At 48.3% G+C, this 27977-nt stretch overlaps 8 protein-coding genes and 3 non-coding genes across 11 annotated transcripts; 5 read left to right on the forward strand and 6 right to left on the reverse strand.

Annotated features, from left to right (window-relative positions):
- Positions 1-15: 15 nt before the first annotated feature.
- Positions 16-872, forward strand: GGI43DRAFT_379748 (uncharacterized protein; the record flags this gene model as incomplete). Its single annotated transcript, XM_083202886.1, has 3 exons — positions 16-102; positions 177-718; positions 794-872. The coding sequence occupies 3 exons, from the start codon at positions 16-18 to the stop codon at positions 870-872; spliced, it is 708 nt and encodes a 235-aa protein (XP_083065209.1).
- A 3-nt stretch (positions 873-875) lies between these two features.
- GGI43DRAFT_161305 (Zn(II)2Cys6 transcription factor) lies at positions 876-3810 on the reverse strand. Its single transcript, XM_083199558.1, has 8 exons — positions 3421-3810; positions 3216-3310; positions 2925-3131; positions 2687-2857; positions 2309-2622; positions 2043-2245; positions 1523-1986; positions 876-1452 (listed from the first exon to the last, which is right to left on the reverse strand). The coding sequence occupies exons 1-8, from the start codon at positions 3481-3483 to the stop codon at positions 1014-1016; spliced, it is 1956 nt and encodes a 651-aa protein (XP_083065210.1). The 5' UTR covers positions 3484-3810; the 3' UTR covers positions 876-1013.
- A 7-nt stretch (positions 3811-3817) lies between these two features.
- Positions 3818-3915, forward strand: GGI43DRAFT_t24. Its single transcript has one exon. It is a non-coding gene; the product is annotated as a tRNA-Leu (tRNA).
- Positions 3916-4474: 559 nt separating this feature from the next.
- GGI43DRAFT_t25 lies at positions 4475-4556 on the forward strand. The gene has a single exon. It is a non-coding gene; the product is annotated as a tRNA-Gly (tRNA).
- A 2519-nt stretch (positions 4557-7075) lies between these two features.
- Positions 7076-9098, reverse strand: GGI43DRAFT_394097 (MFS transporter). Its single transcript, XM_083204730.1, has 2 exons — positions 8715-9098; positions 7076-8644 (listed from the first exon to the last, which is right to left on the reverse strand). Exons 1-2 carry the CDS (start codon positions 8961-8963, stop codon positions 7370-7372), a joined length of 1524 nt encoding a protein of 507 aa, XP_083065211.1. The 5' UTR covers positions 8964-9098; the 3' UTR covers positions 7076-7369.
- Positions 9099-11254: 2156 nt separating this feature from the next.
- On the forward strand, positions 11255-11340 carry GGI43DRAFT_t26. Its single transcript has one exon. It is a non-coding gene; the product is annotated as a tRNA-Cys (tRNA).
- A 1280-nt stretch (positions 11341-12620) lies between these two features.
- Positions 12621-15001, forward strand: GGI43DRAFT_379751 (kinase-like domain-containing protein; the record flags this gene model as incomplete). The annotated part of the gene is made up of 4 exons (XM_083202887.1): positions 12621-12985; positions 13051-13886; positions 13968-14615; positions 14700-15001. 4 exons carry the CDS (start codon positions 12621-12623, stop codon positions 14999-15001), a joined length of 2151 nt encoding a protein of 716 aa, XP_083065212.1.
- Positions 15002-15542: 541 nt separating this feature from the next.
- GGI43DRAFT_394106 (isocitrate lyase 1) lies at positions 15543-18285 on the reverse strand. Its single transcript, XM_083204731.1, has 4 exons — positions 17395-18285; positions 17162-17317; positions 16211-17100; positions 15543-16140 (listed from the first exon to the last, which is right to left on the reverse strand). Exons 1-4 carry the CDS (start codon positions 17623-17625, stop codon positions 15783-15785), a joined length of 1635 nt encoding a protein of 544 aa, XP_083065213.1. The 5' UTR covers positions 17626-18285; the 3' UTR covers positions 15543-15782.
- Positions 18286-18891: 606 nt separating this feature from the next.
- On the reverse strand, positions 18892-22540 carry GGI43DRAFT_394109 (alpha,alpha-trehalase NTH1). The gene is made up of 5 exons (XM_083204732.1): positions 22357-22540; positions 21811-22161; positions 21681-21744; positions 19739-21617; positions 18892-19655 (listed from the first exon to the last, which is right to left on the reverse strand). Exons 2-5 carry the CDS (start codon positions 21940-21942, stop codon positions 19505-19507), a joined length of 2226 nt encoding a protein of 741 aa, XP_083065214.1. The 5' UTR covers positions 21943-22161; positions 22357-22540; the 3' UTR covers positions 18892-19504.
- Positions 22541-23722: 1182 nt separating this feature from the next.
- GGI43DRAFT_161444 (yippee zinc-binding/DNA-binding /Mis18, centromere assembly-domain-containing protein) lies at positions 23723-25284 on the reverse strand. The gene has a single exon (XM_083199560.1). The coding sequence runs from the start codon at positions 24898-24900 to the stop codon at positions 24013-24015; it is 888 nt and encodes a 295-aa protein (XP_083065215.1). The 5' UTR covers positions 24901-25284; the 3' UTR covers positions 23723-24012.
- A 304-nt stretch (positions 25285-25588) lies between these two features.
- On the reverse strand, positions 25589-27625 carry GGI43DRAFT_161349 (metallodipeptidase). The gene is made up of 2 exons (XM_083199559.1): positions 26080-27625; positions 25589-26004 (listed from the first exon to the last, which is right to left on the reverse strand). Exons 1-2 carry the CDS (start codon positions 27459-27461, stop codon positions 25824-25826), a joined length of 1563 nt encoding a protein of 520 aa, XP_083065216.1. The 5' UTR covers positions 27462-27625; the 3' UTR covers positions 25589-25823.
- Positions 27626-27977: the final 352 nt, after the last annotated feature.

Below are 27977 nucleotides of genomic sequence, written 5' to 3' on the forward strand. Positions count from 1 at the left end.
AATTAAAACGCAAAAATGATATCTACGAAATTCCGAATAAATTCTCAAAGCTCAAGGCTGTTCTTCAGAGCAGTATCTACGCTAAAGAACAACTCCCACATTGTTAGTTGCAAGCTGTTTTACAAGTCGCAGAGATGATCAGTTTGAGAGCGAGTGTGCTGACAGTGCCGCCATAGAAAGTCTTTGACAATGCTGCAGCTCCTTCATCATATATTCTCACATATCTAGATACAAACCCTCCTCTAAAAACGCTTGCAGTTGGCGTTACTACAGCAGTTCCGCCAACACCTCAGTCGTTTAAAGAAAACCCCAAGTTCATATCAATACTGAACGAGGTCGTATCTGAGTATGGCCACCAAGATGAGGATGTGATTGCACAGGCAAAAGCTTTTGCAAGCACTGGAGGGTTCAATCTTGGATCAGGCGGCGCATTCTTCCCTGGACAGCACCAACAGAGCCATCGAGGGTCCTCTGGGAAGCAAGGGGGAGGCGGCGGCGCTGGAGGAGGTGGCGCTGGCGGTGCCAGTGCGCAAGGAGGTGCTGGTGGTGCAGGCCGCGGCGGGTTTGTTCACTTGAGTGACCGCAGGAATCCTCCAGACTTTGGCCGAATTGCATGGCCGGAGGATATTCTGGGGAGCGTTGAAGTGGATGAAGCTGGAGAAGTTGTAGGCAAGCTTCAACCAAGTGGCACGTACAGAGCGGTGACTAAGGAAGGAATGTAAGTGATAGGCGAACATATCTTCATATGATATAACGCTTTCTCTCTATATTTTTGCTGACTTTACTTATTTAGTCTTGGACTGAGTCCCTTCTTGAGAGGCAAGCTGATAGATCGACTTCGGCAGGAAGAAGCGAAAGAGAAAAGCTCGTAATGCTGTTAATAGTTTTAGGGAACTTAATATCTACAAAATATTAGATGCAACATAACGGTTTCCCGTTTATGTCGCAGACTGAGATGTATTACCCGCGTATCGTAACCAGAGAGAGTTCATTCTGCCGTATGAGCTCCATCGTTACGAAAATGTATTTATATCAAATCCAAACACCTCATTCATATTTATATCTCCATCGAGAAGATCATCCCAGTACGAAATGTCCATCGGTACATCCCAAAGTCCTTGACTCGCTGCAAGATTCATGGCGATTTCATCATCTCCCTCGCCTTGCCTGTTTTGCCAGGCCTCTGGGGCCGAGCTATTCTCGATTAGCTTTCTTACCTCGCAGGATAGCCGGTCAAATGCCACCCAATGCGGAGTTACCGCAGTCCATTTTATTGAAATGTCCTTGAGCATTTGTCGACAATCATCGAGCGCCTTGATGACTGAAGAAGGCTCTGGAATATTGTCCGTCGCTGATGAAGCAATTTCATCTCGGTTGTTGAGAATATTTGATATATGGATTCCACAATACAGGATCATGAATCCCGAGCGTAGAATATCTTGGATCCATGTCCTTCATAACTTCCGTTAGTTTTCTAGGAGAAATAATACGTCTATGGTCCTTTGAATCAGCTACCACTTACCATAGGACAGTCTTAACACCCTTGACCAGCAGAGTTTGGTAAAGGAAAATTATCTGCACGGCCGGATCCAAGCAGAGTCTGAGGTATGCCGCATCAGGCTTAAATGAATGTGCCTCTTGTCCTGTCGGAACCACCAAAGCAGAGTAGATGAAGAGTCTCTCTCGGTAAAAATTAACATCCATGTATTCCCTCGTGTGAAAAATGCAAGGGGATTGAGGTATTGTGCTTATTTCTGCATGTGCGATATGCCACTGATCAAGCTCTGCGTTGAGGAGAGTGGCAGCTTCGGCTTTGGCTTGGAAGCTGGTGTTGGTGGCGTCACGTCTTGCATAAAGCTGTTCATGAACCTTTGCTGAGATTCTTCGCAACTGAGCTTGCCGGTTGAGCACGGCCACCTCGGCTCCATTCGGTGTGCTTGTATCAAGACCTTCTTGTAGATCATCTAGACAGAGGTAGTCGGCCATCTAATATCTATTAGCCGACGTATGTTTATGTAGAGTCTATTGCTCAGCACACTTACAGCAACTGTAATATCAGAATCTGCAATGGCTATAGGTCGTCCCAAACCGCATGCGGCAAATCGCTCTTGAACGTAGCAACACCAAAACAGCCGCCGGCGTTTTTGTTCAGTCACTGGATTTAGAGGTATTGAAGGAGCTTTGTGGTATCCAAGTTGAACGCATATCCTCATAGCTTGTCTCGCCAATTTCCACCTGCTACCAACTAGACAAAGGGGCGAATGTCAAAAAATGCGTTTATCCAATAAATTAAAAGTTTGATACTCACTTCCGGTAGCGTGTTGATGAGCAAAAACTAGGAGCAGCATAGTATTTTGGATTTGGGTATCGCCATCCGTGTGAGATAAGACTTCTTCGACGTATTGCATGGCAGAGGCGTAATAATGTATGGGGGATTTACTTGATGATATCCTTTTGGAATATGGCAAGCTTACTGCAAAAAGCATGAATAATTGAAATAGATCGTTTTTCCTTTGTAGATCAGACCCTGAGGAAGAGCGATTGTCGTATAAGCGCTCGATCTGCTGATACGTCTGGCTTCGGCTCATGAAAGGCGAAACCCTGTGGAATCCTACTTCGAAGCTTGAGATAAATAATAAGTAAAACGGCTACACGAAGTTTCAAGAGGCAAACATGTAAGGCTCACTATGCGTCAACTAGATCGCACGCCACAGAGAGGGGCGGCAGGGTATCTTCATCGCTCAATAAGATCTCAGTACTATCGGCTTGCGGCTGTAATTGGAAGCGATCTTGGAATTGGTATCCCGCTCCTTGAGAGAACTGTGTAGATAAAGCTGCGGCTACTAGATGACCAAGACTGAGTGCACACAACAAATGGTTTGTCAGTCTATGCGGAATCTCAGATAGAGCGCCGTGTTACTCACCTAAAGATACTGCCGTCGGCAAATTTCGAAGGTTCTGTGAGTATAGAAGAAGACCCAGCGACAGATTTCACATTCGGTGAAATGCTCTGGGCTTGAACTTCTGCGGGAGTTGAGAGAGTTGAGATAGAATCTGGTAACGCTTGGGAATAAGGACTATTGACTTGCGCTCGAAGGTAGGCCACTCGGGTCTTCAGGTCTGCAATATATCTATAGAGTGCGATTATGATTAACAGTTAGTTTTTCCATGTGACTGAAATTATAATATTTGTACTTTAAAAAATGTTAGCTCACCCTCTCTCATATTGCTCTCCAGATACGGGATCGATTTCGATGCATGGAGTCTTCGCACGCTCACAGTTGGAGCATACCCGAGCATTTTTATCGCACTAGGTAGTGTTGTCAGTTTAAGAACAGTTTCAAGAGAGAGAGAAATTATGAGAAAAAGTCAGGGGTGATACAGATCACCAGCCGGGTCTTTCATCCATTCATTAATTACCTTGAGCTTCTTGGTGCGACAGTGGGCGCATGCGCCGGAAAAGTTGGTTGACTGGTGAGGCATGCTTAAAAGATGCTGTAATCATGAGGTCTTGTCTCCAACGCAAGCCCAACAGAAATCACTCCCCGATGAGACACTGGCGCTGATAATTCTTTCACATTGGCCGCAATTTCCAGTGAGCATGATGGTGATGCAGGAGAGTACGTCCAATGCCGCCGCTAAAAGAGAATGGCGTTAAAGAGTGTCGGCTTTAACTGTAGCGCCTCGCTCATGTGTCATCCCGCAGCCTCTATAACAAGGATCCTCTCCAGGACGTGGAAGAAGCTGAGATGGAAGCATCCGTCGCGTTGTGCCAGAAACGTGAGTCTGAATAACGACGGCCTCAGCATGCTATGATGGCGAGATGGCCGAGTTGGTTATGGCGTCAGGTTAAGGCTACCTTAACAGCAATTCCTGGTGGAGCAATCCGCGTGGGTTCGAGTCCCACTCTCGTCAAGCATTTCTTTTTTTGCATTTTTATATAGATCGTCATCTTCCTAGAGTGCTCGTAATAGTATAAGAAGCTATTTGCTCTCGGGTAGGCTGTCTTTTTGTCCTCTTTTTGCTCGATTCGTTGTCTCTCAATGTGATAGCTGGTCGTGGATGCCTCCATAAATGGCCGTAGCCGTAGCCATAGCCATAGCCATAGCCGTAACAGTAATTACCGCCTTCTCATTCGTAATGCCAAGATACTAGGATTCTTAAGGCAGAGAGCTCTCGGAGCCATGTCCGCTTGCAAATTTGCATTCGGCGGACGACTTTCCGAAGCTTGCCTAATTAGGAAAATTTGGCGGAGAGCGATCCGCTCTATGCGAATATCTGAGTTTTGAACGCCGAGAGAAGGATTCGAAGTATCTAATATCGTAAAATCGCAATCCTGCCAAAATAAAGTCCATTATTAATATTTCAAAGCCTTTGATGGCCTTAGAAAAGAAATAGGACGAAGCGCAGTAATCTCAATTTTTGTTGTAGTTTTATAACTAGTTTTGTGACAACTTAATTCAACGAAGAGCAAGCGTAATTGGTTTAGTGGTAAAATTCTCCGTTGCCATCCGAGCAACGTCGGGGAGCCCTGGGTTCGATTCCCAGATTACGCATTGAATTTTCTTTTTGATCATTTCTGGTCTCTTCCATTTTTTGCTTTTTCCAGTCTGGATTGCAATATTGTGCCTGTCTCTCTCTGGCTCAAAAAGAGGGCATATTTCACTTCTTTTGGCGATCCAATTACAGCCCCGTAAGAGCACGTTGCCGTATATAGCCAGCGCAGTTGGTTAACTTTCATATATATTTTGCTTCCGGCTTGTCCCCCAAATTAGAGGAAATAAACTTATCAAGGAGAAAAAGCTATGTCAACGCAGTGCAAAGCGTCCCTGCAAAATTCATAGAGATTGCTTCCTTCAAGGAAGTCAATGTCTTGTCGAGAATCGGTATCAAAAGACGTTATTTGCTTCAATATACCGCTCAAGAGCACACTGTGGGGATGTAACCCGGAGAATTTGGTCTTTATAACAGACAAAATCATCCCAGCCAGAGATAGTAAATGAGAAATTTGGCTTGCTTTCAGATTTTGAGGCATCCCGTTGCTGAAAAAGATGCCTAGTAGCACAAGCTGGAATATGCTGTATCCTGTGATCCATGGCAGCGCGGGCCATATATGAATTGAACTCTGAAAGGGTACTAGACAGTCGTGAACCAGCTTATTCTGTGTTTCAACCGTAGAATCAACCGCGAATGATCTTCTAAGACTCTGAGCAACGAGCTGTAGTTCAAATACTCTTGGCAGATAAGATGTATCTTCTTCGCCATTCAACTTCCTTTGTAATATACGCTCTTGATAGCGGGATAGGTAGCGCGCGGCATCATTTTTTGGACTGCTGCAAAGATCATATGCCCAGCTGAATATCTCTACAAGAGATAGCTCTTTGCGTTTCGATCCAGATGCACAGATGGATGACGGTTGAACTACATATGCATCCCAGTCGAAGGACATGTCGCGATTTTGTATACCCATAGGCAGCCCTAATGCTGAGCTAATAGAACTGTAGTATCGTGAGTAAAATTATTAGCCTGTGCCTTTACTTACTGAATGTTTTTACTAACAAATCAAGTACGTATGCCGTCTGAAACAGCGTTGACCCCTGTACCAGGGAGTCTCTTGTGGTTTCTGCTTCCGGTTGGAGCTGGTGATATCCCATGTCTATGCAAACTTGTGTGGCAAGATCTATTAGATGCCATGAGTTGCCTGTGCTGGGATCAAAAAGCGAACAGATAGTGAACAAGAGGAGAATTTGCACTGTAGTAGCCGATTCGTCATAAGTATACAGAATGTCCAGGGACCGTAAGAAGTAGTCGGCCGAATTGTAAGTATCGAAAGCGGCAAATGACTCTATAGGGAGGATCGCACCGATAGAAATAACGAGATAAGATATGGTGCGCTCCCGAAGATCACTTTGGTTGCCAAATGCAATTTTGCGTAGTGTATTTCGGACTACATCTTCAGAAACAATGGGAAATGTGGGATGAATATAGGAGAAGTATTTGTTCGCATAAGAGATGGCTAGATCATAGTCCAAGGGCGCATTTGAGCTAGGCGGTCGAGAAGGTGATGCTAATAAGCTCTTCTTCTGCGAAAGATTTAGCATCCCTCGAGGATCGCAGTTTTCCAGGCGGAGAGCTCTGCGTGCCATTTTGTGCAGGCAATAGAGTTCGCCGCGATAAAGTGATACAGTCTCAACTTCTCTGAGAACATCCAAATCAACAGTATCCAACGACTGCTCTCTAGAAGCCACTGAAGAGATGGAAGTTTCACCAGTCATGTGGGTTGGATGGTTCTGCGGTTGAGAGGCAGCGGGCGGGCGAGGCTCCACTACGGTTGTCTGTAGCCGTGATAACTGAGCTTCCAGGCTTGCAATTTCCTTTTCGAGGTTGCGGATAGATCTGTGAAGCCTATTTAGCAGATTAATCGAAATAATACCGAGATGGAATGCCAACCCTTCTTGTGCATCCGCACTTTTGGTCACTTGCGTAACACAGTCCAGACCTCGCCTTACGCAGAGACCGCAGCGAGGAATCTTCCGATCGCACTTTCATAACTGGTTAGATTGAAAGGAAAAATCTCTTATGATGACGGTTAATACCTTTCTCTTTCTCTGTCTGCAATTCTGGCAGGCAAGCCCATTGCGTGGAGAGCTACCATGTTCGGTCACTCCAATCATCGCCAGTCGCTTTTACCAAAACGCGGGGGAAAACAGTTACTGAGAAAAAAACCTGAAACTTGGGCGCTTCAATTATTATTATTATTTCATTAAAAATATTTCTTTATAAAGACAGGTGAAGTTGTAAATGGACATTTTATGCGTAAGTTGGGACCACAAACTCTCGGATCCATGTCCGCCTCTCAGCAGTTAGCCTTGACTAAGCGGATTTAGGTCCGAACCAGATCGACTTACCTTACTAGGTGAAGCTGGGAATTAATTTATACTTCCAGCTGCATTCCAAAGCCTTTCTAAGATAAATTTACAAATTAAGAGCAGTTTCTTCACTAAAGGTGTGTTTAATAAATGCATGAGTACATATAGCTATATTGAGATTTGATCAACCAAATGACAATTAAAGTCTCAGTTCACTGCACCGGACATTTCGAATCGATCACTCCGTAATTCTTATTTTCAGAGAATAGTTTGTAACTTGAGCTTTGAGGGTGGTAGCTTTAGGAAATATGACTGAGGTCTTTTTTTTTTTATTTTTATTAATATCAGTTGTACTATATCTGTCTTCAGTCTCTTTGATATGATTACAATATGTCAGAGTCTCAATATGAATAGTTCAGGGCGATAAAAGCACATGTATTAAATAAGGAGCTGCGTATTACAACGTTCACCCTCAGTTTTAGGTGTGTTTACAGAATCTCCTAATAGCTCGATGGCAATCTCGCCCTCAACCTAGCGCCATAATACCAAAGTATGCATATCGACGGTATCGTAATACCAATCGACAGAAATGCCAGCAAACTGTTTCCCCATCCATAACCCAGCGCCTTGTACATGCTATCAGAAAATAGCGGAAACGCAAAAGCCAACAAGCTCTTCAAAACTTGTGTTGCAGCAGACGCCGAGCTGATGTGCTCGGCATACGCATCCATAACATAGGCGCGCAAAGTGGTATCAAAAACCTGCATCCCAAGTGCCAACAAAACCGCTCCAATGTCCAGAACCAACCAGAAGAGATGATATTTTGCAGACCAGCCGTAGAGAAGAAAGCCAATAGGTGTAAGAAGAGCGCTGGGCAACATGAGCGGAATACGAAGTTCAGGTACTCGCGTGCTGCCGTCGCGACTCTTCATCCTCGTGAAAAGGTAATCCATTACCGGCCCGCAGATCTGTGAACCAATAAGTTCTCCCAAGCATATGGCAATGTAGTGCAAGCCAGAAATGGAGATGGATTCACCGTATGCATTAACGTATAAAGTAGAGAAGCTAGATAGTGTAAAGTAGAGCAGGCCGTAGTTGATACCTTCCAGAATAGCTTCCATCTGAATAATGGAGTGAAACATCAGTAGACGAAAAGGGCGAGTCAAACTTCGTTGAATCTTCCAGGCAGTAGAACGACCAAATTCACGCTTCTCGATCTCGGCATAGTAACGAGAATCACCAGTCTCTCGGCGCCGTTTCTCAGCTCGTCGACGCAGGAGGACAGGCGCGTAGCTTTCGTGGAATACCATCCAAGATGAAAGCTCGAGCAAGCCTTGAAATACTGCAGTCGACCAGAACATCCAGCGCCAAGTAGTGTACTGAACGATGAAGCCGCCTATTATGGGGCCTACAGCACCACCAGTTAAAGGAATGAGCAGATACATACTCAGGGAACGTCCTCTCCGCTCTGGTGGCCACACATCGCCGAGCACGCCGTATGCCATGCTGAATACTGCACTAGCACCAAAGCCAGCCAGGAAACGAGCAGCGATAAGCAGTCCTTTTGAATGGGCAAAGCCACAAATGAGGTTCCAAACCAAGAACCAGATATTGGTGATATGAAAGATGGATTTTCTGCCGTATACTTCGGATAGAGGGCCAATAACCATTGGTCCCAGGGCAGTCGCCAACACATATACGGACAGAGACATGGTCGATTCGAGAGCAGTCATATGCAGTTCTTTGGCGATTGTTTCGATTGCTGGTGCCATCATCTGCGAGAAAGCATTGTTAGCGGTATGCCTCATAGAGACCTTCATGGGCCAGCAGCACACATATTCTTACTGTTGAAACCATGATTCGAATGAAACCGGTGCTGGCGACTGCTGCAGTGACTCCCCATTTCAATTTGTTAGACCAGTTCAAGGGATTCTCGGGGTCATCTTGGCCGAAAGCAACGAGGAATTCCTCATTCCACAGAGTCTCGACATTCTCAGTGGCGTGCTTGCTTTGGAATTGAGCCGCCGCGTCTGCGGCAATCTTTTCGACATCGCCTTCGTTTTGGTGGATTGGTTGTGCGCTTATAACCTGCATGATGACGAGGCAAGAGACCAGTGGGGCGTCTTTTAGACATAGAATGGCTCTTTTTGTTAGATGAGATTGTATAAATGTCTTGGCGATGGATTGATGTATTTATCCGTCTACGAAGGTGAGGCAGCAGCCCTCGGAAACCGTTCGCCAGCCGAGCGGTTCAACATGATGATCTGTTGACTGGACCTATATAGCTGCCTGTAGCGGCCAACAAAATTTACAAGGCTATTACAAAACAAGTAAATGCATAGCTAATGGAAAATATCTACAGAAATACACACGCCATCGGATCTGATAAGTGCCGTAACAGTATACGAGCCACGAGATCACTCTTTTGGACTGGGGTGGCTTGATCTAGTTTCTCTTCTAGACTAGCTGAGGTTGTTTTAGCTAGCTATTCAATCCTACCGGTGCTAGGGTTCAGTCCCCTCTTCTGTGTGGCAAAATATCTTGGGGTTGTTGACCTTGTCATTTCAAAGGGCCAATACTGTTGGAGTACCAGGATTTCTGCCCCCGTATTGGCGAGTCTACCCATCTCGCCAACGCTGGCATCAGGCATTTAGAGACTGACAATTCCACAGAAGCATACGGTTTCCAATTGAAATCACGGCCGCTAAGACTTTCTCAGACGCTGAAAGTAAACTCAAGTGGGACATGCCAATTATGTAGGATCGTGCGCCGTAATCCAGCAAACAGGGGGCTAATGTGGATCTTTTGAGTCATCGCAAGGATGGACTAACTTCTGGTGGTAAGGGGCCCAATAGGCTTTACTGATTGATAAGATTAATCTTATCAGATCCTGCCATGCTCTCTTCCCCCATACTAACTAATTACACCGTGATTGGGCGCACATCAACTGGATACAGGTGTTCACGCTCGCGCTTTCGAATTCACTCATACGTGTATAATACCATCTGAAATTAACTACCCCACATTTTCTGAGTTGCCTCTTTCAACCTAACTTCTATTTTCTCTGTCATAGCCCGACCTAGAAATTGCTCTTGATCTTGAGTTGGTGTACGAAGTGTTCCCGGCTTTAGATGACGTGCGGCTTCTTAACGAATTCTCCTGCGGGTTTTGATGGAGAGATGGCTCGCGCTGATTTCTAGGTTGGGTTGTAGATTTCATCGCATCCAAAGAGAAACCTTCTAGGTGTCATAAGAAAAGTCATCCTCCTCATAAGAAAACACACACAAATATATGTATTATATTATAATAATTTTAACTAGCGGTTAAAGCTCTTGATCTTTCACTTTCCATCTGTTCAATCTTTTCACGGCACTCTGGAAATCTCATTATATGCCTGGATTTAGTATCATACCTAGTGAATATTCTGCCGCAAGCCACGCAAGAATAACTTGGGTCTGGAATGCCATGTTCATCCACCCAAACTTTGTGGTTTGCCCAATAATGCTTATTTCGCTCTTTAATAGTTGAAAATCTTTGGGCGCAAAGCTCAGGGGTTGCCTCACATAATATGTCCGGATTATGTGTTTTCAAGTGTTTCCTGTTTAATTATATGTAAATTTCATGCATATACAACAGCGCTTATAAGCAGACACTTACGCCAAACTACCGGTTTTGATGTCAAACCATCGGTTGCAGCACCATTGATAGCCAACTTTCGGGCACCCTAAAAAAATTCTAAGAATTAGCTTGAAATGCAATACGTGAAAATTACTAACCATTATTATCCACTTCAGAGGAAGGATCAATATTACTCATGAGAGACCCTAAGAAATCATTTTTCGTCTGCTCCTGTTATATGTATTCATTACAAAGCCCAACCGTTTTCTAGCGGCGTTCAACTTTGTCATATATCAGACGTACCTAAGCTCTAACTTTGAACCATCAAGACATGCACACTTTGTGTGTTTCACTTCCACAGTGGCGCATTAGCAGCAAGCTCGCTTAAATATAGCGAGATCGTCACTATAATTTAGCACCCTAATTGGCGTGCGTAGTCTGGCGAGGCTTCCATCTAGTGGCGGCATAATAGCGCCTCGCCAGTTCAAGCACATTTTTGGCAAATTGGCGTCCCTGAACAACTGCTGTTCGAGCATCTCAGGCGCACGGTTAAAGTTTGATCAGGCGTCTTTTAGAAAGAAAATGAGAGAGATAATGGTTTCATGTAATGGCTAAGCGTGAAACACGTAGACCTAATTGTATAAACGTTGAAGAAAAAACGGTGTTTGTTAATACGCGTACCCTAAGTCTATCCACGAAACTTCTCTTGCAGGTGAAATTAGCAGAGGTATATAATATGAATATCATCACGAAAAAAGCAAGAAATAGGTTCCTTAGCTCAGTGGTTTAGAGCGAGAGATTGCAGTATTGCGCAGTTATCTCTAGGTCGCGTGTTCGATTCACGCAGGAACCTCGCATTCCTTTTTTTGCCCTTCTAACTCGCATCCCTTTTTTTTTTGTCCTTCTCAACAAACAGCTCTTCCGTCAATAGATGTATTTTTGACGGTTCCCACCTCCTAACGGGTTTTAAGCTTAGCGAATAATATTGTAGTCAGCGTGGCAGAACGGCCAAAGTTAAAAAACAGCGTGGCAACGTGGCGGCCAGCTCAACCACTGTTAACTGCTATCTATACTATCTATATCGTTGAGCTTTAAAATATCCCTTACTCTTCCCCAATTGTTGGTTTTACCCTCGCCAGAGACATGGCTACAAGGCGTGGACCGATATGATATGATATATATCATGGTGTTGGTCAGATTATATGATATGATGGTAGTGGAGTTGTTGAATAGACAAATATTTGGGAGATGTGACTACTGCTCTCGATGTTCAGACGAGTAGCTAGACTTTGCAGGCCCAATCAGAGCGTATAATTGATAGGAATGCGTGATCAGTGCCATACGTCTCATGCAAATTCCTGGCAAATTCCATGCCAAAGCTTCGTATAGCTGATTAAAGCTGTTAGCAGACGAGGCTGCAGCTACAGTAGTGTTTACGGAGACATGTGACAGAAGATTGGTTCATGTATTATTAGCTAGCTTGCTGGCCGGGCTGAGAGCGCCTTCATTCTCTTCGGCTGATTTGACTATGCAGATTACAAGTCCACTGGTACTCTAGTGCCCGCATCTACGGACTTGCAAAACGGTTATGCGTCAGGAACGTGTACCTGCACACGTGCAGCTGCAAGTTTGTACCACTTCCAAAGGTACGTTGACGTCGATATTGCCCTGGAATATCGACTGCGGCATTCCAGCGACCGGGCTGAGACGGTGCTCAGGCCACAGTAAGTTCAGGCGGCGCTGCGGCTGTAGCTCAGCGCTTCAGCCGTTGAATGCGCTACGCTGCGGTATCTAGGAAGCTGCTAAAAGCACGCGCGCCTGTGCAAGTTTGTCCGCTATTTGTCCGCCATATACCTAAAAGGTGGAGCAGAGCCAGCCAGCATCGCTAATTTTCCGGGCTGGGCACATGTAGTGACGTTACCCCTCCATCTCAACCACAACCGCTCCTCCATGCATAGCCAAACCCAGTCCGGTCCTCCACTTTGCCAGTTAAAACGTCCACACGTTTCTCCACGTCTGGCATTGATTGACAAAGCGTCTGCGAAAAATAAATTCTAGGGAAAAAAACATCTTACTGCCCGTAACTCTTAAACAGCACGACATCCGCAACGCCAGCGCGCGCCGTTGCCCACCATGGCTCCTCGCGGCTTCGAGGACGAGGAGCTGACCATCTCCATGTCGTCAACCCACGTCCGGCGACACCAACCGCCGCCTCAGCAAGAACAGCCCGCGATGCCGCCCAAGAATGCCGCGGATCAGCAGCCGCCGCAGGAGAAGAAGTCCAGGTCTGAGCAGCGTATCGGCGCCTACAAAGTCATCCGCACGCTGGGCGAGGGATCCTTCGGCAAGGTTCGCCTGGCCATCCACAATGGCACCGGTCAGCAGGTGGCCCTCAAGATTATCGCCAGAAAGAAGCTCATCAGCCGGGACATGGCCGGCCGAGTCGAGCGAGAGATCGAGTATCTCCAGCTGTTGCGGCACCCACACATCATCAAGCTGTACGTAGTTTGCTGACTCAATTCCTCCTGCTTGTTGATGTCTTACTTATCTGCGAGCCGAACAGCTATACGGTCATCAAGACGTCGACCGAGATCATCATGGTCCTCGAATATGCCGGCGGCGAGCTTTTCGACTACATCGTCCAGAACGGCCGTATGAAGGAAGCCGAGGCTCGGCGTTTCTTCCAGCAGATGATTTGTGCTGTCGAGTACTGTCATCGCCACAAGATTGTCCACCGAGATCTGAAGCCTGAAAACTTGTTGTTGGATGAGAATCTCAATGTCAAGATTGCCGATTTCGGTCTAAGCAATATCATGACTGACGGCAACTTTCTTAAGACGAGCTGCGGTAGTCCCAACTATGCTGCTCCCGAGGTTATTGGCGGGAAACTCTACGCCGGCCCAGAAGTCGACGTATGGAGCTGCGGTGTTATCCTCTACGTCCTTCTTGTTGGCAGACTACCCTTTGACGATGAACATATCCCTAGCCTCTTTGCCAAGATTGCTAGAGGCACGTATAGCATGCCACAATGGATGCCGCCTGGCGCAGCAACCTTGATCAAGGGCATGCTGGTGGTCAACCCTGTTCAGCGCGTCACCATCGACGAGATCCGGGCTGATCCGTGGTTCAACACTGACTTGCCGGCCTACCTACAACCGCCCGTAGAAGAATTCTTCCACACTGGCGTCGATCCTAACAAGGCAATCAAGAAGAGCGACATTGCGCCCAATGCTCCGGAAAAGGTCCAGGAGAAGCTGCACAATGAGGTTACAGAAAAGATTAGTAAGACCATGGGTTACGGCAAGGACGATGTCGAAGAGGCTCTTCAGTCTGAAGAGCCTTCTGCCATCAAGGATGCCTATATGATTGTCCGAGAAAATAAGCTTATGCTGTCAAGTAGTAAGGCACCCCTTTCCTTCTAACTTTCTAGGGCTACGTACAGGCCAACTCCCGTCAAGATAATTACTGACTGCCTCCCAGATCCAGAATCTGGCCTCACTGGTGAGGAAGGCAGCAGCCCTATGATGAGCATATCGTCTGCGCGATCTGCCATCTCACCGGGAGGTGCCTCTCCCCGTCCCTATGTCAACAAAGTCGGCATCCTACCCAGCAGTCTCCCAACCTATCACAAAGACTACATGGAGAGGGAAAAGACTGGCATTAACCACGACCTTCCTCCTCCAACCTTGGCCCTTAATGACGAGGTGACGGGTACTCGTACGGAAGCTGAAAAGGAGGAGGCAGCACGGCGTCTAAATCCTCACGCACGCTCTACTGTACGACTGGATGAATCTAGCAAACGCCCGCAAGGGATGACGCCGATCAATACACCAGCCAAAAAATCCAAGCCTGTGCGCTGGCAGTTCGGCATCCGATCTCGCAATGCGCCCTGGGAGGCTCTCTTATGTATTCACAAAGCCTTGTATAAACTTGGCGCATCTCATCTCCGCGATGAAGGCTATAATGAGTTACATGGCATACGCCACGAAGACCCTGCGAATGACACAGAAAGTTCCGCCAGCGGCGCTCCTTTAGAACGCGAGTCTAGAGATGGCGTTGTTGACCCAACTAGATTATACAAACTACCCGCCGATCCATGGCATATTCAAGTCAGATGGCCATCAACAGGTAAGTCTCCATCAAGGTCCCGTCTATTATGTAGAGTTCTCTCTAGTATATGTTTGCCTAATGAATCTTGAATTCAATAAATAGACATTCAAAGAGAGGCAGAGCGCCGCAAAGAAGCTGAAGCCGAAGCTGGATCCAAGAGTGGCTCTCTAGACAGCTTCCATGTCTACTCTCCGGAAGACCCGACGTCACGAAAAGACTTTGTCGCTCTACATATGGATATCCAGATCTATACGATGGAGCAGGGGGTCTTCCTGGTAGACTTCAAATGCTCTGGCTACGAAACCCAAGACGGATATCTGCTCGAGGAGAAGGAAGTCACCAGCCCTTTCCCGTTCTTGGATCGGGCGGCGCAACTGATTATGCAGCTGGCAGATGCTGATTAGGTGTCGTGTCCAAGCTGCGTTGAGCTTTGCTCCACCGATGACTAGCTGGACTACTCTTTGGTTGGTTCATTTTCCAGAATGAGAGGAAGGCATAAGGGAACAAACCTAGCTATATGTCATTGCCTTTCCATGTCATGTCGGGCTTTCTATGGCCTATTCTTATCTCTCCGAGGTACCTGAACTTAGGTCCGCCACACTGTGACCTTTTTCTTCTTCTCTTCAGCGCCTTCTTCATTTCCCCCCCTTTTTAATATTATTTGATTTTTATCGCCTGCGATTGTCTGGGCAGGCGTAAATGGTTTAGACTTGGTGTGCAATATTACTGCTATTCCGCGTTGTGAAAAGCGGAACAGGGGGCAAGTAAGGGCTGGGAGCATAAGCTTGGGCTGGGTGGGATTGGTGGTTGGTATCTCCTCGACGACGATGATGATCCAATGTTGAACTGCCTGCTGTTCAATTTTCTTTTAGCTAATGGGATTTTTGGATTCACGGGACTAGTATGGAATACAAGTACATATCTTAATAAAAAAAAATTGTATTACTTTGTTTTTGGAATTGTGTTTTTGTATTTGGATTTCCAGGGAATGCCTTTTTCGACAAGCTTTACATATAAAAACTAAGCCCAAGCAATGATAGCTTTTCATTCCAAATCAAGTAGCGTTACATATTACCAAAGAAACAGATATCCAGATTGCTCCTGTCCTCATGCTCTCAAACAGGGTATAAAAATTGGCGGAGACAGGGGAAGAATGTGAATTAGGGAAGAGGGAATGCTCTTTCTCTAATGGAATTGATCCTCAGTCACACCCTTACCCATAGCTGCGGTAGAGCTGACACCGCCGGTAACCATCTTTTGCAGCTCATCTACGTAAGTGGCACCGCTCCACTTTTGGTGTTTAACAACATCGACGCCCTGTTCCATCTCGGGCTCCTGGACAAGTTCGCCATACGCGCGCATACCATGAGAAGCATATGCGCGGGCAAACTGGTCACTAATCAGAGCAGTCGTGTGCAGACCTGCAAGAGTGATGAACTGCCAGCAGTAGCCCAACTGAGCAAGTCGGCGAATGTAAGTCTCTTGCTCGTCACGAGGCATGGCAGTTTTCCAGTTGAAAGAGGGGGAGAGGTTATATGCGAGCCTATTATACACGTTAATTAGCAGGAAGCTCAAATGATGCCAAATATCAAACACTATGAGGCTAAACTTACTTCTTCTCGGGCCAGACGGCGTGGACACCATCAGCAAATTCCTTTGCCTGAGCAAAATCGGGCAATTTACTCTCCATCCAAACGGCATCACAGAATGGGCCGTAAGCAATGGCGCGGTTGATGGCACAGTCACAGCCACCCTTCAAGCGGTAGTAACCTTCTCGTGTTCGGGGAGCTTCCCAGTCGAAGAAAACGTCTTTTCCGAGGAGACTCTTGGCAATAGCACGAGACTCGGCGTTGCTCTTGCCCTTGGAGCGAGCGAGATAGTCACTCTTGATCTTGTCAGCATTGGGAGAGGATCCAATAGCAGCAATGACAGCGTCATCAAAACGTTTTAAGCCAGCAGCAGCAATCCATTCATCTTCAATGCGCTGAAGCTCATCACCAGACTTTCCACTCTGCTCAGCGGCAATCATAAGGTCGTTCAAAGGTTGCAAGCTGGGATTGGTAGAGCCAAGGATGAAAGCATGATCACGAGGGTCAATTGTAGTAGTGATGAGAGTCGCAGCTTCAGCATCGGTACGAGCAACGGCGATCAGGTCAGAGCCCATAATATCGGCTTGCGCACGAATGGCAACAAGGCGATTGATGTGCTCGCTGATTGGTACGAGAACCTTACCAGCCATGTGTCCGCACTTCTTGGTACCAGGAGCCTGATCTTCGATATGGATACCAGCAGCACCCTTCTCGACGAACAGCTTGGTAAGTTTCATAACAGCAGTCAGACCACCATGGCCGGTATCAGCATCTGCAATAATAGGTCGAAGATAGTCAATATTGGCCAGCTTGGTACGCTGAGCCTTTGGTACGCTCAAGCGCTCCTGGCGCTGCTTTCGATCATGGAAAAGCTGGGCGGTAAAGAGATGGCCAACTTTGTTGGGTACAGTGGTCTAGAAAGAAGGATATTAGCCAAGACAGACCTTATCCATGTATAAGATAGTCATTTCTTACATAAGGGTAATCAGCCAGATCGGGGCCAGGCTCGTCCGATGCGGAAGCGGTTGAAGACGATTGCCAGCCGGAGACGTAGACTGTGTCGAGATACTTGGCCATCTGAGTGACCATTGTAGGCTCCAAGCAGCCATAAGTGTAGCTAGCATCTTTGTTCTATTTCTTGTTGTTAGCAGCTGCCTTGGAAGTACAGACACCCAACCGTATCCTGAAAACCACTTTGCATGACTCACCTGGAAGCGGTTCTCCATGATGTTCCACAGCTTCTTGGCCTGAGCATTGCTGGGGTACTCAATCTTCAGGTGGCCTCGCTTGGAAACGATCTGTTCCGCAGTGAAGGGACGCTTCGTGTGCCTCCATCTTGAATCGCGCCACCAGTCCTTGACCTGCTGGACCTCTTTCTGGAAGAGGTCGTCTTCAATGTCCGGGTTTACAGCCGGTGTCACCATGTTGTTGGAAGCCATGATGTAAAGATGTAAGTGGATGATGCTTTGTTAGGCAATGCAGTAGACTGGCCACATCAATTGAGGAGAAAGTCGTATAATTGACTATCACACTACTAAGTCACTTCAAGGGAAGAGAAAGGATGAAGAAAGAAGAGGCAGGAGGAGAAGAATAAAAAGAAGTTAGAGTTTAAGATGGCAGAGGAGCCGAGTCACAGGCCTCGAAACAAGCCATGCCGCTGCTCACACACGCGACGCATAGGAGACGGCATTCAGTCATGGCTCCGAATCAGCCACAGCAGCTGCCTCGCCTTTTCCCCATTTGCACCTCGGATCTTGGGGAGCGGCCCTCTAACTCGCTGTTGTGAGCGCCGGAATGGCCCGACACTCAGCATGGCCTAGCCACTTAGACGAGGTATGGGGAGCCATGAAGCTCGGCACTCGAGCAGGTCACTATTGAGTCGAACCTAGCCTGTGGCAGCCATATACACGGGGCGGGCCAAAGCACCCCTGCAGCTGATACAGCGTGACGTGACCGAGCTTCAAATGCGAAAAGCCACCCAGAAGTCCAGAGTCCAGATGCGGCGCGGCTCCAGCTCGGCTCAAGGGGAGCTTGGATGGGCGACAAGTAGACGGAGTGGGTTAGCCGCCATTGGCCGAGATGCCGACGAGGTCAGCCGTTGGCCCCGCGTCACTGAAGACTGACGGGACGGCCTCCATGTCTCCGTATTTTTTGTAGATGATTTAAGATGAAGATGCGGTGGTGGACAGCGTTGTGCAAGGAGCAAAAAAGATTAGAATTTCTAATTTTACCGCCTTCCATTTTTATTGTTCTTTTTATCTTCCCTCCTCTCCTTCCTCGTTTCTTCCCCTACACGAAGTCCTCTTCCTCAGCCCTCGTGCCTTCCATCTTACAACCAAGGTTGCCGGCAGGCGGTACGTACCCTTTTAAGTGGCGAAATCTCTCTCCGCATCAGCTCTCAAATCGGCAATGCACCAGCCCAATAAGGCCCACTTTTCCCCACCCCTTTGCCTTCCTCCTGTACGTTCCCCCGGCCGGTGCACCGGAGCTCTTTTGCATGTGAAGTGACGCATTTTCGATACATGCTATATTCTCTACATTGTCAGCAACAATAGGCAGTTGAATTAGAGCATAATTGTTTGCCCGTGTATATACAATTTAAAAAATCTGTTAAATCTTTAAAAATACAAGTTAGCAGTATGCAAGTGGTCTTCAGTCGGCTATAGCAACGCAGGACCAATTTTGTAGGCAAGAATGTTCCAACCTGAAGCGTTCCCTACGCGCTCCATTGCCAAGTACCTTAAGCGTGTCAAACACGATAATCTGCCTACGTATACCGGACTTGACTCGGTAAAAGGATCAGCCGTAATCAATATCATAGCATGATCCGGCCCTGCGCCAGTAGCCAATATGTGGTATATGACTCCTGCTGTCCGTTAAATATGGGCTCGGTACTCGTCCGTCTTACTAGTAGTGCCTATATATTTCACAATCACATGGAAACACAACTCCACGGGGGTAGATGAACCGACGTGCAGCCTACACCATTGTCCCTTCATGGCATGTTAGTGGCCACCACTTGGCCACTGATTTGCCATCTCATCTAAGCACGTTATCTAATGGGTGAGATTACAGCATTTCAAAGTAAGTCACTGCATTGCTTGCTTTCTGTTTTACTTTATTGTGTATTCCAGTTGGCTCAAAAGTGACCAAGACAGCAAGTCATCATCGCCATGCTAATTCGACATGTCCATCCCGAAAGCCCTAGCCGTTGATCATGACTTCGTCTTTTGCGAGTGACGGCATTTCTCTAGCCGCACATGATGTGTCTCGAGACTACCACCATTTCGATATATGTCTCCACAATCAGCTATGCTACTACAAGGTCAAATTGGCCAGGGCTCTTTCGTTGTTCAGCTCAATCGCCTTGATAAACGTCTCATACGGGGTTAGCGTTCCCAATGCTCGTCGCATATGCGCATTTACAATCTGGAGTCCGTAAACATAGCTGGCATTGACCCAACCGAATCTATCGCAGCCTTATGTTAGCATCTCTCTGATGGATTTCACGCTTACTCATATATTAGCAGAGACAGGAGTTTAAAGACTTACCCTTCCTTTGCAACGCCCTTGAAATCCAGACCTTGGTTTCCATACTCGGCGTCAACACGATGAGGGTCAATGGGCCGTGTAACGTCGTATTTTTCCACCACCACTCCGTTGAAATCGACGAATGCCTTGGTGATCATAAAGAGCCACTTATAGGCGAGACGCTCAGCTTCCTCAGTGAAGCTGTACCGAAGCAGACCTGTCCAAGCCAACATCTGCTGCGGGGCCCAGCCGTACGGGTAATCCCATTGTCGATTCGGGCGTTCCAGCCCAATTGCACCCCGAGATTTCTCCGTTCCTGCTACCAGACCTCCAAACATCTCGAACCGAGGCAGGCCCTTCTTCACCAAATCGGCAGCCTGCTTAGGCGATGCAAGTCCAGCCCAAAGCGCCCATAAGGTTGTAGCAGTCTCATACGTACACCTCTTTTTGTTGGCTGTATCGTAGTCAAAGAACATGCCCTCCTCCTCATTCCACATCAGCTTGTCCATTGTCAGCTTTCTCCGCTTGGCTCGTCGGTCCCAGACTGCCGAAGACACTGTCTCGCCGGGTTGGTACGGCGTTCCCTGACAGAACTCAGCTGGAATAGTGAGTTTATCGCCAAAGAGACTTCGAATGGTTCGAGCGATATCCGTCTCATACTTGAACAGTAGAGAGTTCAGATCAATTGTGGCGATGTCAGCACAGACACCCTCGAGACGGTACGATGTGTCATGACCAGATTCGCGCACTGCACGGTCGTGCAAAAAGTAATCGTCCAACTCAGGCTCCTTGATCTCGCCGTAGTTGTAAGCTCGGACAAAGTCTTTGAACTCCATTTTATGCTTCTCAATGTATGGTTTCAAGATGTGGACGAAGTGAGAAGCTTCCGTCTCAGGAGGCACTCCGAGACCCTCTGGTCTGTATCTCGAAAGACCCGTCACTGGGTCTAGCCTAGGCTCGCTGGTCCAGACGCTATGGTATTCTTTGATGGCCGCCAGGATCGACCGTCTCAAGAATTCTTTCGAATCGGGCTCATGCTTGATTTTCTCGTACACTCGAAGAGACATATCTGTCAGGAAAGGAGGTTGCGATCGGCCAAGGTAGTATGATCGAGTGGCATTGAGAATTTTGCCATAGTGCTCGATACAAAAGCAAAAGTTGAGAACCATTGCCTTGGCTAAGTCGACTCTCTCGTGGATTAACAAGCCGAGAGACTCCATGTAGCTATCCCAACCATAGAGTTCGTTGAAACGGCCACCAGGAACAACAAATGGCAAGCCCTTCAAGCTCTGCACCTTGTTACCTTGTTCATCCTCCTCTTCCACTTTCTCTACGGCCACGGCCAAGAGACCAGGCTTGTCATTCATGTCTCGAATCAGCTCCGGAGTAATCTTCTCTGGCAGAAGCTGAACGTCAAGACGAAGCTCAGGTCTATCAGCAGCAACCTTTGTGTAGTATTCATACTGCTCAGGAGCTCCAATGGGGACGTAGATTCTCGGACGAGGATCATCTGTCCAGTCCTTGGGATCACGAGCAGCAATCTCAATGCTCGAGGCGTCAATTCGCCGTGTAAGACCATCCCAGAAGTGATCTCGGATTAGGCGGGACAAACGGTCAACAGGATTCTCGTTCAAACGAGCTTCATCAAGGATAATTTGCTTTCGCCCATACTCCTTAGCCAATGTCAATTCCTGCAGGAGATTCGACAGCATGTACGTTCCTCGGACTTCAAATCGATTGTATCCAGCCGAAGCAGCAGTTCTCAGGGAAATGACTTTGGGGCCGTTATCCTCAATCGTGATCTGCATGTTTCCGTCGGTGTCTTCTTGGTTCTTTAGAATTTCCAGTGTGGCATCAACCTGCACGAGAAACCGACGGCCCTGCTCTATGGTGCTCTCATCTACACAGTTGCAATCAATACTTGCGCTTTATCCCCTCATTCAAATCTGGAGAGACAACTAACCATGGCTTCCACGTCTGAACGGCTCCTGGGCCCCCATCCTCTCCAACTGTTTCACCAAGCTGTTCTGAAATGACTCCAATTAGCATTTCGAGGCTGCTATAGCTTACATCTCTTGCTACGTAGTACCTACCTGGGAGTAGGTTCGAGTCCGCACTCCATAGCGGTTGCTATGCCGCTCCTCTGAGGCATAGTATGTCTTCGCATCATCGAAAACCCCGTACTCCTCGGAACCGCGTGAGCGGTGACCTGGTGCATTTGACATGGGGAATGTATGGGTTTGTATATGTATATATCACTCTTGCTCGAATCGGCTGAATTGGTTGGGTTGTAAGCGTTGAAAGCTATCGGGGTATCAATTGTAGCAGTGGTGGTGGTGTCGTCGTCGTTATGGACCAGAGCCGGAAGTCGCAGCAGCTTTCGTCCAACGATCTCGGGGCGATAGATTGCTTTAGGACTCTGGAGGTGACACCGACGGCCAAGTCTGGAGAAGAGTCAGCAGCAAGGAACGCAAAGTACAAGCTGCACGGTCTTGTATCAGGGGGGTCACGAGCGTGGGCGAGCCCATATCCGTCACCACCACCTTGACTTCATTACCATGACCACCACCATTGAGTGACAGGATGCATGGACCCTGCGGGGCAGAAATTGGGCAAGCTGGGGGCGACACAGTACGTACCGGTGGCAAGGGCCTCGGCTGGGCTGGAATTGGTATTGGATAGTGTTTAATACTGTTTGGCACAGGTACCAATGACTGTAATGATGATACAATAACGGGGTGCTGGAAACGAATGTAGAGAACTTGGTCGAGGCGATCGACGGAGGGGGCAGAGGCAGAAAAGGACGACGAGCTGCATCAACCCGACGCTGCTGCTGCCAAACCAGTTACGCAGCTGCGGGTTTGCTTGTTGTTCTATTCGTTCACCGCCCACCCCACTGTGGCTCCTGCACGGGATGCCGCGCTGAAGTGACGATATGACGCATGAGAATCAAGCAACAGCCAACAGGGCCCACGTAGCGCTGATAGGGATGTTGGGCCTTGGCATTCCGGCGCTGAGCCCCCACGTTTCTGCTCCTACAGGGCTTCAGCGCTGGCTGCCAGAGGGCACCCCTTTCGAATTGAGGCCGCTACAGGGCTTGCAGCGCCCTAAGAGCCCCTTTGACGCCGTCTCTCCCGGGCTCAGCCGCTAAAAGGCCTCCCACCAGCGGTCTACCGTAGTTGTGCCAGCAAGAGCTAATATACCTATTGCAATAACACCAAAACACCACTAATAATACAACGGCGTCTTGTCCAGGGGCCTGTAGCGAATTTACATCCGCCATCAAGCCACTTTGCACAAGGGTGATCGACTAGAAAAGGGGCGAACGAAGCTGAAGATCCTACAGGCACTGCCCGAAGACCTGCAGTACAGCGCACCTCCTAGCCCCTTGCAGAAGTACAAGTACTACGGTGATAGCCTCCTGAGATCAGAGTACATCAGGCATTCTCGCCAATTCTTCCCTTGCTGCCAATGCTTGTAGTGGAAGCGGCAGCCAGTTTGAACTTCTGCCACCTCAGCTTACGTGTATGCCAGCTACATGTCGTACTCGGAGGCTTTCCCCCCAACGCAACGGTGTGGCTGGCTCTCTCTGCATTGATACACTGTAATACAAACCGTTGTTCATGGAATGAGCAGTCAGTTTGTAATCGTATGGCAATATATTACTCAGTGCAACTACTAAAACCACTCGTACTGGTAGTACTCCAAACGTAGACACCCTCGGTGTTCAAGATTGGGAAAGGCAACCCCTCCAGATTGCCCTCCGTATTTCGTGCAGGCTCGCGAATGGGCTCATTCCCACCGTTGCACAGACTCGGTTCACAGCCCCGGAGCTCAAAGGAGGAGCATGTAGGCCTATAATACCTCAAGAATCAGGAGACTCGGAAGCCCGGAAATAGATCCTACGGCATCTCTGCTTGATCATGTGTCTCCTAGTTTTTAGGTGCTTCAAGACGCTAGCAGCAAAAGCAAGAGGCGTCAGCATGGGCTGCAAAGGATAATATATGCCTTGATGCATCTAAGAGCGCCAACGACAACGCTCTATACCATTCCATTTAATATTGAAAGTATCAAGTAAAACAAAACAAAAAGATTAAGAGAGGGTGGAAAATTCGATAAATGATAGGCAGAATTACTACTCCTGGTATCCCTCCCCAACAAAAAAAAAAAAAAAGAAAGTTGTAAGCCGATGCAGCAGCAAAGTCAAAATGGTATCTCGCAAACAATACTCTCAAACGCCCAACGCATTCGATCCTCGTCAGTTTTTCTGTAGATTTTCTGCTCACCAGTTTCACTTACGACTCCGATGAGTCCCGCGCTGGCCTTGGCCTCGCATCCAGGCGGCTCCTTCGTTTGGCCGCGGTCTCAGCATCCCACAGACCGGCGAATACGGCCTCACACTCTTCATCGTCTTCAGAATCAAACTCAACCTCACTTTGTCCTTGACTGTCGCCATCTTTCTTCTCTCCGGCTTCTTCATCTTCCATTTCATCCGTGAACTCCAGGTCCTCGGAAATCGGGACATCCTCCCAGCTCCGGTGTGTCACCACCCGTTCCGTCTCAAGTATGAACTTGCCTACCTTGTACTTTTGTGATTCTTCTTTGGCATCCACGTACTTCCAGCCAAGCTTGCGGGAGCATATCCCGCAGCAAATATCTGCCACAACATGCCATCCAGTGACAAGCTGTCGATTCTCGTTCTTGCCAACGCGAACATTCAGTAGCGACGTTGATGATGCTTTTAGATTCACCGAGTCTGCCGGGGGAGGAGAGATTAAGTACGCGCGACCATAGCGACCGGTGAATCCCTTGGAAATAATCTGCGAAGTGAATGCAATGTCCGTAGCACAGCTCGAACAGCGCAACGTATCTGCGGCTGTTCGAGAGAGCCGTCGACCAGCAGATTTATTTCCTAGCGTAGTGATTGCAGAATCACCATCCGGAGGAGAGCCATTCGGCGTGGTCACCGCTGATAAAACGTCATCGTCACGACCGCTAGACGACGTAGAAGCTGTCGAAGCTGTCGAAGATGCAGAGTGGCGGCGACGTCCTGAGAAAATAAATTTGAAGCTTGGAAGCAGGTAGCTAGGGAATATCGGCTTTGTCGCCGAGATGCCGCTCTCTCTCACCATGACGCGAATATCTTCCTCGAAAAAGAAGGCTTCCCAGATGCCTCCCGCCATGGATTCGGAGAAAAGGTGGTTGTTCTCCAGCGTTTTTCCTTTTGTAATGAGCTGTTTCAGCCCCCGTCTGCTAGCGAGTACTAGGTAGCTCGATGGGCCGATGGTGCTGTAAGGGAAGCTTTCCGGTGGCTCAACCCAACCGCCGACGCCGCCCAAACTCTCTTCTAGTCATACACACACAGCTCAGTTCAGCTGCTACTGCTGCTCCTCGGCAGTTTAGTACGTTATTAATATGGCGAGTACCGGTATTGATGCGGCCGATCAAACAACCCCGCAGGCGGCAAATCTGCTGTGTTTGCTCCGATGTAACCAGGGCATAATACCACCTCTGCCTACATCTTATGCTCTTAACGGTGCAGGATCTGTATCTACTTTATTCTCTCATAGGACTGATTACTGGCTCGTCATCGGATACCCAGCTGTTCGAGCTTTAACAGAAAGGCGAGGGATATGAACCCCGGCCAACTGAATAAGGTCATGGGGCGTCAGATGCCATTTAGTGAGCGATTAGCGGCGGGCTGCATCGCCGGTACTTGGGCTCTGACGTGCGATTTAGCATCAATCGGGTTCAAGGCGCCACTAATTGGGCCACTAGCCTGGTCGCGCACGGATGGGGAGGGGCCTCTGATTTACTACTAGTGTTGATGCCCAAGTTGGCTGTACACAGAGAAAATTGTCGAAACAACAGTATTTAGTCATATTGTAGACACTTAATTACAAGCACATCGAATGAGGCTCCCAAAGGATAGGTACGCACATAAAATCACATGTATAGGAAGATACTTGGGACGAGCAAAGTAAATGAAATTTCAACATATGATGCGACGCTTATGCGTAGCCCAAGATCCTTGGATTTGGTATATACACATTTTGTTTCTCATGCTTTTTTGGGGTATTTTTTCCTTATTTCTTGCTTCTTACCCTTAGTTCTGGGGCTCCTCAGCGACGTAGTGCAGATAAGCACCCAGCATCTTGATGCCCTCAATGTAGTTCTTCTTGTCAAGCTTCTCGTTGATGGAGTGGGCACCGTCAGTTGAGCTTCCCATGGGCAGGAGCAGGACGTTCTTGCCAGTGGCCTCCTCGAAAGTAAGAGTGACAGGGATACTATAAGAATTGCATTAGCATTTATCAAAAGTCGGGGAAATTTAAAAACAAGAGAGAGAAATAAATACTACTCACCTGCCACCCTCACGGGTAAAATCAGGAGCGACACCCCAGACACGCTCAACTGCCTTGGCAGCAGCAGAAAAGTTCCAGTGCTTTGGTGAGGCAACCCACCACTTTCCGGTGTGCTGAGCCCAAACCTTCATGCTGTTCTTGCTGCCAAGCTTGGCAAACTGCTCCTCCACGTACTTGTAGACGGCAGCGTTGGTTGTGTCAATGTCCATATCAGGGACAGTTCGGATAGAGAACTTGCCAGTGACCTTGGCGGGGATGACGGTCTTGGCACCAGGCGAAGAGAAAGCGCCCTCGATACCGTGGAGAGACAGAGAAGGGTATCTCCAGCGGGCCATCAGGGTTGGCTTAGTCTCGTCGTGGATGGTGGTGGTGCTGCCCAGAGACTCGTGCAAGTTGGCCATGGTGAAGGCAATGGTGTCGTAGAGCTTCTCCTCATCAGCAGTAACGGGAGCAACTTGCTCCTTAATGCCAGGGATGTTGATGTTGCCCTTGCTATCAACCAGAGATGCCATGATCTGAACCAGATCAGTCATGGGCTCGTGGGCCTGTCCACCAAAGACACCACTGTGCAAGTCGGCTCCAGGACCAGAGACCTCAACAGAGTAGTAGTTGCAGCCTCGGAGGCCGTAGGTCAAGCAAGGCTTCTCAGTTCCGAGCCAGTAGTTGTCAGAAATGCAGACAGCGTCGGCATCAGCAAAGAACTTCTTGGCCTCTGCTCGGATCAAGTCATCCAGACCCTCGGATCCGTACTCCTCCATACCCTCAAAGCACATCAAAAGGTTGACGGGGAAGTCAACATTGGCCTTCTGGTGGGCCTCAATGGCGTTCAGCCAGCCCAGGACAGGTCCCTTGTCGTCGGTTGAGCCACGGCCAAACATGCGGCCCTTGTCGTCGACAGTGAGGGTGAAAGGATCGGTTGCCCATCCATCGCTCTTCTCAGCGGGCTGGACATCGTAGTGGCCGTAAACCAGGATTGTTCGCTTGTTCTTGTCGTTTCCATATCGTCCAAGAACAACAGGAGGCAGATCAAGGTGAGGCCTGGCAGGGGCTTCCTTACCGAGAGGACGAAGTTCAACCTCGGCACCCAGAGCCTTCAGCTCGTCGGCCAGGAAGTGACCCATGCGCACAACATCGGGGCGGCGGGCGTCTTCAGCGGAGATGGAAGGGATAGCAACAGCCTTGCGCAGACGCTCAATGAAGGCATCCGCAGAGGAGTCAACCTCCTTAAAGAAGCTGTCGAGTTGAGGCGCCATCTTTCTTGCTTGGTGGGTACGGATCGAGTCAGTGAGATAGGGTCGGAACGAGGGAGCAGCAATTCGAGGACGCTGGAGTAATTGAGAAGAGAAAGGCCTAATCTTCGTCCAGAATTGACGAGAACTCATGAAGAAAGATGGTGCGGGGCATATCGCCCTACCAGCTGCTCAGAGCGCGAAGATACAGCGCCTGCAGAAGCTTCACGTGGCGGGGCAGAGGGCAGAATGGAGGGGAACTTTTTTCAGTCCAGGCCGGTTACCAGCGGCAGCGTCTTCAGCCTGCCGGAACTGCAGTAGGCCTAATTTCCGCCACTAGCACTACTCCGTATTAGCCTTTCTTGCTATTCTCAAACAAGAACTCGGAGCACGTGAGATGATGGCTGCGGAAAAACATTCTGCCTTAGCTGCAAACGCTAACTGCTGGCAAGCAGCCTGCGGTCGCTATCAATACGCGCGCCTCCCATTAATAATGGAACTAACTGTCCCCAGTCCCTCCGCTTCTCGTTTTTTCTCCTCTTCTCTCTCATCCACATCAACGACCCATCGTCCTCGCGAAGTCATTGCCGAAGCATCATCGACTTGCACCCAGGTGACTGCTCGCTTGCCATCCATCGATTTTAATTCCGCCGGGCTGCGGCTTCAGCG

The sequence above is a fragment of the Trichoderma evansii genome (genome assembly GCF_050947405.1).
Source record: "Trichoderma evansii strain SZMC 28006 chromosome Unknown GGI43scaffold_2, whole genome shotgun sequence".
NCBI classification, from domain to species: Eukaryota; Fungi; Ascomycota; class Sordariomycetes; order Hypocreales; family Hypocreaceae; genus Trichoderma; species Trichoderma evansii.

Coding starts and splice junctions, on each gene's coding strand:
- GGI43DRAFT_394097 (XM_083204730.1), bottom strand. CDS start 8,963: ATGCAGGTTATAAGCGCACAACCAATCCACCAAAACGAAGGCGATGTC. Junction 8,645..8,714: donor TTCGAATCATGGTTTCAACA/GTAAGAATATGT, acceptor GCTTTCTCGCAG/ATGATGGCACCAGCAATCGA.
- GGI43DRAFT_161305 (XM_083199558.1), bottom strand. CDS start 3,483: ATGCCTCACCAGTCAACCAACTTTTCCGGCGCATGCGCCCACTGTCGC. Junction 2,623..2,686: donor TGCGATCTAGTTGACGCATA/GTGAGCCTTACA, acceptor ATTTATCTCAAG/CTTCGAAGTAGGATTCCACA. Junction 1,453..1,522: donor GGTGTTAAGACTGTCCTATG/GTAAGTGGTAGC, acceptor GAAGTTATGAAG/GACATGGATCCAAGATATTC.
- GGI43DRAFT_161349 (XM_083199559.1), bottom strand. CDS start 27,461: ATGAGTTCTCGTCAATTCTGGACGAAGATTAGGCCTTTCTCTTCTCAA. Junction 26,005..26,079: donor TTTACCCGTGAGGGTGGCAG/GTGAGTAGTATT, acceptor CAATTCTTATAG/TATCCCTGTCACTCTTACTT.
- GGI43DRAFT_394109 (XM_083204732.1), bottom strand. CDS start 21,942: ATGTCAAATGCACCAGGTCACCGCTCACGCGGTTCCGAGGAGTACGGG. Junction 21,745..21,810: donor GGACTCGAACCTACTCCCAG/GTAGGTACTACG, acceptor GAGTCATTTCAG/AACAGCTTGGTGAAACAGTT. Junction 21,618..21,680: donor GTTCAGACGTGGAAGCCATG/GTTAGTTGTCTC, acceptor GCAACTGTGTAG/ATGAGAGCACCATAGAGCAG.
- GGI43DRAFT_161444 (XM_083199560.1), bottom strand. CDS start 24,900: ATGGCGGGAGGCATCTGGGAAGCCTTCTTTTTCGAGGAAGATATTCGC.
- GGI43DRAFT_394106 (XM_083204731.1), bottom strand. CDS start 17,625: ATGGCTTCCAACAACATGGTGACACCGGCTGTAAACCCGGACATTGAA. Junction 17,101..17,161: donor ATCTGGCTGATTACCCTTAT/GTAAGAAATGAC, acceptor CCTTCTTTCTAG/ACCACTGTACCCAACAAAGT. Junction 16,141..16,210: donor GCCGTCTGGCCCGAGAAGAA/GTAAGTTTAGCC, acceptor CGTGTATAATAG/GCTCGCATATAACCTCTCCC.